This window comes from Oenanthe melanoleuca, chromosome 22, assembly GCF_029582105.1.
Source record: "Oenanthe melanoleuca isolate GR-GAL-2019-014 chromosome 22, OMel1.0, whole genome shotgun sequence".
Lineage (NCBI taxonomy): Eukaryota > Metazoa > Chordata > Aves > Passeriformes > Muscicapidae > Oenanthe > Oenanthe melanoleuca.
In genome coordinates, this window is record NC_079355.1 from 2373511 (window position 1) to 2384944 (window position 11434).

The following is an 11434-nucleotide window of genomic DNA, read 5'->3' on the forward strand; positions in this document are numbered from 1 at the left end:
AAAATCAAATTTTATTGGCAAAATTTACATCAGGTCACTTCAAAAAGTCAGTTCAGAACTTAAACTGCAGGAAAAAACACCGATTTTATCAGCACTGCCCACATTTTTCAAACAATCTGGATTTCAATGATATTTATTTAAGCAGGGGATGTGCAGGAGGAAGGTTTAAGCCATGGAGGTGCTCTGAAATGTTCTTTTTTTGCAGGTTACATCCGGAACACCAGCAGCATCTCGCCCCGGGGGTACTCGTCCAGCTCCACCCCGCAGCAATCCAACTACAGCACGTCCAGCGGCAGCATGAACGGCTACAGCAACGTGCCCATGGGCAACCTGGGCGTGCCCGGCTCGCCCGGCTTCATCAACGGCTCCCCCACGGGGTCCCCCTACGGATGTACGGCAAATTCCGCCTGTGACACCCCATGGACACCCCATTGATACCCCATTGACACCCCATGGACACCCCATTGATACCCCATTGACACCCCATTGATACCCCACCCTGCCTCTGACACCCCATTGACAACCCACTGAGACCCCATTGGCACCCCATTGACACCTCATTGGTACCCCTTTGGCAGTCATTCTGCATGAGATACCCCACTGACACCCTATTGACCCCCATTGACACCCCATTGACACCCCAGTTACACCCCACTGACATCCCATTGACACCCCATCCTGCCTCTGATACCCCACTGACTCCCCATTGACTCCCCATTGACACCCCATTTCCACCCATCCTGCCTCAGTGATACTCCATTTACACCCCATTTACTTCCTATTTACACCCCATTTGCAGCCATCCTACCTCAGTGACCCCATTTACATCCCATGCTGGCCCTCCTGCCTCAGAATACCTCATTTCCACCCCATTTCCACCCCATCCTGCCTCCAACACCCCATTTCCACCCCATCCTGCCTACTTCTGCCTAAGTTATCCCATTTCTACCCCATCCTGCCTCAGAACACCCCATTCTCACCCCATTCCCACCCCATTTTCACCCCATCCTGCTTCTCTGCCTCAGGAACCACCACAAACCCTATTAGTGCATGTTTTGTCAAAGGCTCTCTTAGTGTTTGGGTACAAATAGAAATGACTCTCTTTTTTGGAGTGTTGAACCTTACTTCTTTATTTTCCTCCTTTTTTTTTAATCCTCATGCAGATTCCTGAGTGGCAAAGCCACTGTGGGAAATGAGGTGCAATCTGCAGCTTTGTTAAGTGAATAACCACTGCTTTTAGCAAAGAGAATTTGCAAATCGTGGGTAAAAGCCACTCTGAAATAATTTTTATGAATTTGAAGGCATTATCAATAACTGAGAATTGAAATGGGGATTGACACCATATTAACTTGAATAAATTAATAACCAAAATTATAACATATATAATATAACTAGAAATATAATATAACATAATATAATTAGAATTACAATTTCTGATTGTTTTATCATCTTCCTTCCATACAATGATTTCCCTCTGGTGAGGGAATGTGTGAAAAACAAAACAAAAAAATTGTATACACCACCAGCTATGGTGTAAATAAATAATTTAATATATTATATATATGTATATATAAAAAACCAGGACGAAGAGTTAAACTTTATTATTATTATTATTATTATTATTATTATTATTATTATTACTACTACTACTGTTATTGTTATTATTTTCTCCTCTTCTGGAGCTTTCCATAAGGAAAGGACCAGGTCTCCAGCATCGTGTTATTGTGATTTCCAACTAATACTTCCAAGAGACCTGGTAATTCACATGAAATATTGTTATTTGTTCCTCCTTTTGCTGTGGAATAGCTGATATTGTTCTGGAAGCTCAGCAAACAGTTCCTGGACAAGTTATTGGACATAAAAAGGGGCTTTTTTCTTGCAAGGCACTGCTTTTAAAAAGTGGCCAATTTAGAATAAAAATCTAAGCAGCAGCTTGAAACCAAGGAAATTAAATTTGTAAGAAACTGGGGAAGACCCAGGATTTGCCAACCTTTCCAAATTCCAAGGACACTGAGTGGACAGATCATTACTGTTCCTATTGACTCTGTTTTTCCCTTGATGACTTTTAATTTTCTGGCACCCTCACCCTTAATTTTGAACGGATTATAGACTATTTTTTCTGAACTATTCAGTTTAAGTCCCTCTCTACTTCAGATTTACTCTAATCATACTCACTGAGAGAATGAGACTCCTTTGAGAGGCAGAACAAGGAATCAGATAACGGATTCTTGAAGGAGTTTTACCAAATTCCTGACAGGAAATCCCTTTTTTTTTTCCGTTTGGCAGTGATGTCTTCAAGTCCCACAGTTGGTTCCTCCAGCACTTCTTCCATCCTCCCGTTCTCCTCCTCGGTGTTCCCTGCTGTCAAACAGAAGAGTGCCTTTGCTCCTGTCATCAGACCCCAAGGGTCCCCCTCTCCTGCCTGCTCCAGTGGCAATGGGAATGGGTTCAGAGGTGAGGAATGTGTTAATTCACATTTAATTTAGACTTGGGTAAATGCAGCCACCACCAATCATCACCTCGAGTGCCATCACACGGCCAGTGCTGGGCTCAGGAGGGAAAATCTGTCCCAGTCCAGCTGGATTAAAGGATGTCCTAGTTTGGAGGTATCTGCCAATGAAGGCAGAAGCTTCTCTTTGAAATGGAGAATGTAAACCCCCTAAATCCAAATTATTATAATTTTGAAATTTAGGGGCTTTCAGGTAAAGATATGGCAAATAGGAATAACAGTTCTTTACTAGGAACATTAAAATAGGAATGCAGTATTACACAGAACAATCCCAAACCCTGCCAGAGTCAGAATCCAAGCTGACACCCGTCAGTCAGTCAGGGTGTTGGCACAGTCCCATTCAATGGTGGCTGCATCCTCCTGCAGGGGCAGATGTGGTTCAGCTGGAGCAGTGCTCCTGGAGAAGGTGCAGTTTCCTCTGAAGCTCCAGGGATGATGTGGAAGGCTCTGGTTTTCCTCTGGAATCCAGTGGAAAAGGCTGCTCTGCTGTTCCAAATCTCAGTTTTTATCTGGGTAGGAAATGTTTGGCTCCTCCCCCTGGGTGGAGCATCTCCCAGTGGGATGATGGAATTTTATCAGTCATGCCCTGGGACTCACTGGCCATTAACAGGAGATATCTCCTGGAGGGAGGATGGGCTGTGGGAAGATAAAGATGATTGCCCAGCTGGTTTAAAGATGGCCCATTAGCAGGAGATATCTCCATTAACAGGAGCTGTCTCCAACAGATGGGGATACAATACACATTTCTGGCCACATCAACCCAAGACAAAGGATTAATCCAAGATTTTGGTTTTTAAGCAAGGGCCAGGTATTTGATTTGATGGTTTCCATAGGAAGGTTCTGACCCAGAACCTCAGAGTGGTTTGGGCTGGGACAAGACCTTAAAGATGCAGTTCCAAACTCCACCCAGGCAGGGACGCCTTTCCCTGGAATATCGTGGAACAGCAGCTCTTTTGTGGGGAATGGCTTTTCCTCAGGCTTGCAGACATGGTTAACAGAGCAGAGTTAATCTCCACCTCTGCCCAGAACACAAACCTGCTGCAGGGTTTAGGCTCAGCCTGGGAATTGAGCCCCACAACCCATTTACAGCCCTTTTAAAGGTGATCTGTGAAACAAATGTGAGCAGTGAGATAAGAATGGAAACCTGTATGGAATTCTTGCTTTTAACAGGCTGGGAGGGGGGTGTGTGCAGCACATAAATGTGCTCCAAGTCTCCATAAAAAATGCCTTTATAGGGCCTGGGAAGTCATCTGGCTCCTTCAGACTTCACTGGAGATAGCCTAGGAAACACAACTCTGGGAATTGAGCCGTGCCAAGAGCCAGTGGTAATTCCAAATGAGCCTCACAAACAGCACCTGTTGGACTGGGTGTGATATAAACCCTGAGCTGGGCCAGTGGGACCTGCAGAAAGTGTGATTATTTTATGTAATGAGGAAATTCTAAGTGTGCTGAACAAAAACAGTAACACTTTTAAAAGGCTAACTCAGAGAATTCTGAAACAGCTTCTTCCCCTGCCCCAATTACATGAAAATCCACACTTTCCTGAGATGTTTTCTTCCCATGAATGGGTAGATCCATTGATCTCACCATGTGAATGAACAGATTTAAGTCTGCTTTAAAGTTAAACTTGTCTAACTGTTTATGTAGAGAGGGCCTAAATGTTAAGACTAAATATTAAAGAGTTAGCTGAGGTGGTGCTAAACACAAATCAGAAAGAAAACCACTCAGGCTGGGAGACAGAAAAAAGACAGACTAAAAAACTACTGAAATATTTAAATTAATAAATTTCCTTAAGATAAAACTAACGGCTCTGCTTAGAGTTTATCTCTCTTTTAACCTATAAAGAAATAAAGTATTAGAGACCAGTTTGTGCCATCTGTGCCATTTGGTGTCTATAATGTATTTTATCCAGTCTATAAATCAGTAATCAATTAGAGATACTAAAAATTGAGCTTTAATATTAAATATAGCTAAATCTTAATGCTAAAACCTGACTTCCATCCATTTCTACTGACCAAAGTCCAGTCCTGAGCTGGTCAGGATTAATCTGTGAGCTAAGCCTGTGAATAATTGCTGAATTAACAAAATCAGAGATAAATTAATTCAGAATTTATCCACCACATCCCTTTCTTTGTGGGATTTCTACCTGTACATCCACACAAACATAAATATATTCATATTCTACAAGTGTTAAACTCAAGTATCCAGTAGAGCAGGACTGCTCAGTGACACAACAAGAGGAAACAAGGTTTGCTACACCAGGTCTTGGTAACTGTTGAACTCTCCCAGCCATGGATGCAAATTCCAGCTGAAATATTTAAATTGATGCAAGCTGGGGAGCACATGCTTTGGACAGGATCCAGGTACACGAGCCTGATATCCAAATCAACGTTCCCACAGTGCTGACAGACAGATGTGGCCAGAAAGTCAACAGGAGGCTCCCAAAGAGGCTCCTTGCCTGGACCCAGGCAGTGGGAGATGGATAAAACCCTCAGCCACCCCCTGGGGCTGCAAACCTGGGAGAAGTGTGCTGGGCATGGGATTCAGGGTTTATTTGCTGATTTATCAAACTTAGGCATCCAAAAATGCTGCTGGAGAGAGAATGGTAAAAACGCAGGGCAGGCAGTGAATATGTGCAGGCCCCTTTCCAAAGGCCATTAACTCTGAATTTCCCCACCCATAACATGTGGAAAACATCTCCTCAATATATAATAATAGTAATAATAATAATAACAGTAATAATAAATGTTATATAATTATATATCTACATTTAGAGGATCTTCTTCTTCTTCTTCTTCTTTCTTCTTCTTTCTCCTTTCTTCTTCTTTCTTCTTCTTTCTCCTTCTCCTTATTACAATTATTATTATTATTATTGCTATTATTGTTACTATTATTATTACTATTATTATTACTATTATTTATCAGCCCCTCAGACCATGCCACTCTCCTTACAGGCAGCAATGAAAATCCAGATTAGAGTTTCCATATAAATTATCCATAGCAGTATTTAAGCCTGGATTAAACCCCAGCCTAAACAGGAGCAGCTGTGCCATCATCATCCTCAGATTTACGTTCCCATTATTCCAGCAGTTTGCAGGGAGGGTTTTGTTTTTTTTCCCAAAAATGTGTTTTAGGAGGATTTGCTCCCTGGGAGGGTGGAAGGGGCTGGGATGGAATTCCCAGAGGAGCTGTGGCTGCCCCTGGATCCCTGGCAGTGCCCAAGGCCAGGCTGTGATAGTCTGGGACAGTGGGAGGTGTCCCTGCCATGGCAGAGGGTTGGAATTAGATGATATTTTATTTCCCATCCAACCCAACCCATTCCATGAGCCTGGAGTTCAGCAGGAATCCCCTTCCCAGTTCTCACATTTGAATTGCAATGGATCCTTTTCCACTCCAAGACAGTTTTCCAAAGGCCACTTGTACTCCCCAGGCTTATGATTGTTATTAATTGCACCCATTAAAGGTGCCTATCACCAGATCATCTGGGTGCTACCCATCTTTGATTATTTATTTATAAAAAAAAATTCTCCAACCTTGTGACAATTTTAATCAAGTGCTTCAGTTGATAATTGCAAGCTGTCAAGGTTAATACAATAAGGCTCATCTCTAATTCTTTTTCCATTTCCCTCCAAGAGGAAAAAAAAAAAAAAAAGACCCTCTGGGATAATGACTGGGGGTTGCTATATTCCCAACTCATCAGGGAGTGTCCTGCATTGAACCACCTTTATTGAAAAGTTACATCGATTCAATATATAGTAATACAGGCAAAAATAATTACAGCTTTGCTAGCAGTGTAAGACCTTAATCCAAACCTCCCAAACATTCAATAAAAAGCGATCCAGGCTGGGAATAGGCTTTTGACAGTGCAGCCCCAGCGGGGAGGGGAGGTGGGGTGGAAACAGGGTGTGTGAACAGAGAGAGAAGCCTTGAGAGGAGCTGAGGAAAGCCAGGTGAGAATTCCAGCCAATATCCCTCCCCTGACTCATCCTTTGTTGCAGGAGGAGGTGAGGCTGAGAATGAAATGCCAGCGACACAAATTAGGTTTTGTTTGTATTTTCTGTTTTATGAACTTGCTGTTATCAGATCATGGAGTCACAAAATTCCAGGATCATTTGGGTTGGAGGAACATTAAAATCCATCCAGGGCAGGGAGCTCCCACTATCCCAGATTGCTCCAACCCAACCTGGCCTTGGGCACTTCCAGGGATGGAGCAGCCACAGCTTCTCTGCAAACCTGTTCCATTCCCAGACATTTTATTATTTTTTTATTAGTACATCTAATCCTACATTAAAAAATGTACTTTCATTTAAAGTTAAGAAACTTCCCAAAATCATGCAGTTTTCTCAAAATATTTTTGAAGAGAAACGGCAAAAACTCAGGTTTAAACTTTGCTTTGCTTTGCTGGAAGTTTTCCTTGAGTAAAAAAAAGCTGAAAATATTTTTAATAAAATTAGAACAGAAACAGAGGGAACAGAGCTCAAACTCCACTGGCACCAGCAGCATCCTTGGTGCCATAGAAAATCTCTTTTCTAATGCACTCACACATACCCCAAAAACAGGCATGGAAGTATTTATCTGATTTATTTAGGGTTGAAATTACGAGGAACAACAGCAAATTCCAAAGCAATTACAAAAAGTATCTGTTTGACTTCAGGCTGTTGGGTTTCACTTTCTCTTTCAGCTATCTGCCAAAATTGGCAGGGACTGCAACCCCAGTCAGTAACAAAATATGAAAATATTTATTTTCCTATTGTATTCAATCACAGACCATATCCACAGTTGCTTAAAAACACAGCCCCAGTAAGAGACTTGTGTCAGCTCAGGAACTTGCCCAGAGCACTTTTTAAAACCCTCTCAAGGAAAGGGTGAAATGAATTCTCGGGGGGCCGGGGCTTTAAGCACACCAATAATCCCACAAATTTCAGTGACCATAAATCTTCGCAGGATTAGGACCTCGCAGTGCACCGAGGCCCCTCTGGAAACGTGACTCACTCATTTGTTGTACAAACACATCTAAACTCAGCTTAGCCCGAGCCGGTTCCAGGCAGCTCCGAACGCTCACGAGGAGCAGAGCTGCAATTAAAGGCAGGAGAGTGATAATAAATAATTTCCATAAACCCAGTGCTCCGGGGGTGCCAGGTAGGGCTGCAGTGACTCAGTGGGGGGAACCAAGTGAGGCTGTTTCCACCAGAGCCAGACTGGCAAAACTCAGCTCTGGGTCTTGGTTTGGGATTCAGGGCTTGGAATTTCTGGCTCGCAGCAATTCCCTGGTTGGTGGCACAGGGGGGAGCTGCCTTTGCTTCCTCACCTTTCCTGCTCCCAGCCCTTCAGGGGGAGAGGGAGCAGAGTTTTGGTTTTTTTTCCCTGCTCAGTTTTCAGGATGGTTTTGAGCGTTCAGCTTGAGAAGTGTGAATTTGGGGGACAGCTCTGAGCAATGCCCATCTCCAAGAGAAAAAGCTCTCAGAAATGGGAAGGTTTTTCTGCAGATGCACATGAATTTATCCATTTAATAAGCCTGGATTTTCACAGGATCAGTGGTTTGGGAAGGGACCTTAAATCCCATCAGTGCCACCATGGGCAGGGACACCTCCCACTGTCCCAGGGTGATCCAGCCTGGCCTGGGACACTGCCAGGGATCCAGGGGCAGCCACAGCCCCTCTGGGAATTCCATCCCAGCCCCTCTCCACCCTCACAGGAAGAAATTTATTCCTTTTTACCTGGAGGAGCCCTTTGCCCATTGCCTGTGTCGTGGTCAGTCCTCACAGTTCTCATTAAAACTCGGATTTAACCTCAGATCAGGCCCTCCCTGTGATTCCTGACTGCTCACAAAGGGCTCAAATTTATCTTGCTCCATAACATTTTGTCACAATTTCATCTTTTCTGCTTTTCTTTTTCAGCCATGACTGGTCTTGTCGTTCCCCCAATGTAAGGAAGGGGCAGCTTTGCTGCTCTCCCTCTTCCCTTTTTTCCTCCTTTTTTTTTTTTTTTTCATTTTTCTTTTACAGCACAAAACTACTTATTGTGATGGACCACTAAAAAGGAAAAAATAGCACTACAAGCTCTTTTTTGGGGGAAAGCCAGGCCCAGGAAAAAAAAAAAGAACATTTTTTATGGATTGGACAAGATAGAAGTCTGCATCATTTACCTGTTTCATATTTCTGACACATCCACATCAACTCCACAAACATTAGGAATGAAGAATCAGCAAGAGCCAGGATGAACAAGAGTTGGCAGAATGGAATTAGAAATGCAAAGTCTTTCCTGGAAGACAAGGAAACCTTCCTAAGATTTGTAAAATATTCAAAGGAAAAAAAAAAAAAAAGAAATTGGCAAAATGATTCAAGCTTGATATTTTGGATACAATTTGTTTTACTTTGTAGGGGTAAAAAAAGCTGAAGTTTCTATTTTCTATGGAGCCTTTCAGATATTGATTTAGTTTATGCAGAAAAACAATTCAACAAAACAGGGTACCAGCATGAAAGAATTTCTAGGACAAACTGACATGAATGATGGAACTTGGTGTATGTGTGTATTTGCTTATAGTTTAACCTCTTTAAAAAATGTAAGATGTTTTACAATTATTTAAATAAATAAACTTGTAACTTATTGTATGTAGAGGTAGAAATTAAACCCTTTTTTGGACTTTTTTCCTCCAGTTGTACAATGAAGAAAGATGATGCAAAAATGTAGTGATAAGTTTGAGATATATTATTACTGCTGCAATTGCTCCTCACTTTCCTCCCCTCTTACTGAATTCTTGTGCAAGGATGTATAGGATTCTTTCTGATTAACAAAACCCTCAGAAACTTTTACCTACATTGTGCTAAACAGGTCATGTAGGAATTTTTTCACCCTCCTCATCTTTTCCTCCCCCCTTTCCAATTTTTGCTTCAATTAAAATATTCAGGTACTAAGATTAACTGCTAAGTCTCAAAGACCCAGCTGAGGAGTGAGTGGCACTTAGGGATTTGAGCGAATCGGATTTTTCATGAGGTACTGAGTTTATTTTATAGATTCAATGTATGAATTAGGAGGGGAAGGGTTCTCTGTGGTTTTTCCATGTAGTTAGAACACCTTAAATTCAGTTATGCTTCATATTAAGGGTGCATTTATAAAGGGTGAAATGTATTTGAGTGATTTATGCACTTTTATCCTGGTAAGTATTTGCCATTTATATATTGAGGTTCATAGAGGTAATCAACTGCTTTGAATTTTTCTGCATTTTAGCCTAAAAAAAAATAAATTAGTTCTCCTTTTCATCTCCTCTCCTGAAATTGGAAGGAGAGGACAAACTAAACCACAAATTATCCAACTAAATCAGAGATCATTCAAAAGAATTTGGTTGTTGGAAAGCTGTTTTTAGTAGGGAAAAAAAAAATCAGCTACAGAGAGCCCCCCTAAAATTCACACAATTAATGGGTGCATGGACATTGTTCCTATGGAAACACCTTGGTGTTAATCAATAAACCCTAAATAAGGCCCCAGGATCTGAATTTATCTATTTGCCCAATAGTTTTATGGATGGGTAAGGAAAAATTGTGTTCTTGGTGATCTTTAGGGATGGTAGAAGCTGAGCTGTGAAATTGGGACAACTCACATGGCTGAGCTCATTTGGAGCTGGTGTGGAGATAATTTGGATTAGGAAGAGCCAAAAATCCTCTCTGCAGATCCAGAGCTGGGTGGGCATGGGAGGCTGAGAGGGATGACCTGGAGGACAAGTTTTGGGCAAAGCCCAAAGAGAGCAGGGCATGGAGCCAGAAAATCCTGGAGTGGTTGGGTTGGGACACAAAACTCATCCAGTGCCATGGCAGGGACACCTCCCACTGCCCCAGGGACACCAAGGTCCTGCAAGTTCCTTTTCCAGTTCAGTTTGTGGGATAAATCCACCCACTGCACGTGGACTTTTAAAGGATTTCTCAGAGGGACTGGAGGCACCAACTGGGCTGCTCTGGCCATTCCTAAAGGAAGTCCCAATGTTGGGAGGGGGCTTTTTACTCCTGACTGCCTGGGAGGTTTGGCAGGGTCTTCTTTTGGTGCCTTCTCAATGCCATTGATTCCCTTTTTAAAAAGTGGAGGGGGTTAATCTCTTCTAAAAGTCAAGGCCCAACTCAGATCAGCAAAATCGACAATTTCAAGAGAGATTTGGTGGGAACAATGTGGGTTTAAGAAACATGGGTATAATTAATATTTCACAGGCTACTGAAACTGAGTTCCACAAAAAAAAAAAAAAAAAAAAAAATTGAAATAAAATAAATCCCTGTTAATTATGGCTGCGGGTTGATTGTCCTTATGGGTTCTCTGTGTGCCCCTTGTGCCACCAAGGATGTGGCAGCCACAAGGGTTTCAGCACCCCTGAAACCAAGTGAGCTCTGAAATATCAAGGAATCATAGATGTTAAAAAGTCTGGAGTTGTCAGTGCACCTCTGATAACAAAACAGGAATGTCTGGACATTCCAAACAGCAAAACCCCCAAAATATTTCATAGGTACTGATATCTCAGCAGGGCTAAGTAGGAGCCCAAATTCATATTTGGAACTATGCATTGATCCAGGGATAAAAGTGGATTAAGGACTGGAAGATCTGGGATTAAAACTCCCACAAATTTCAGTGAAAACCATTGAGTCCTAAATCCAAAAATTGTCATGGTGGACCAGGCTCATTCTATCAAATCCTTTCCTCCATTCCCACCTAGTGAAAACCCCAAACAGCTCCAAAGCATGAAGATAGTGAATATTCCCCCTGCCCTTCTCTGAACAGGCTATTCCTAAAATTGATCATCAAATAAACTCAACATCCTGTCTGGTAAATATTCCAGATCAGTAGGAATTCCTAGACCATCTGCTGGAGAACAGCAGTTTGCTACCTTAGATCCTCTTCCTTTTTTTAACAAATGGGATTTTCATTACAAAATCTCAGTCAGGAAAG

At 42.2% G+C, this 11434-nt stretch overlaps 1 protein-coding gene across 1 annotated transcript in view; it reads left to right on the plus strand.

Annotated features, from left to right (window-relative positions):
- EBF2 (EBF transcription factor 2) overlaps positions 1 to 9423 on the plus strand; it is a 120129-nt gene extending 110706 nt beyond the window's left edge. The window contains exons 14-16 of the mRNA XM_056508772.1: positions 206 to 391; positions 2287 to 2454; positions 8407 to 9423. Of these exons, the coding sequence (XP_056364747.1) occupies positions 206 to 391; positions 2287 to 2454; positions 8407 to 8438 (386 nt within the window). The 3' untranslated portion in view covers positions 8439 to 9423. The remainder of the gene's footprint in view (positions 1 to 205; positions 392 to 2286; positions 2455 to 8406) is intronic.
- The last annotated feature ends 2011 nt before the right edge of the window (positions 9424 to 11434 follow it).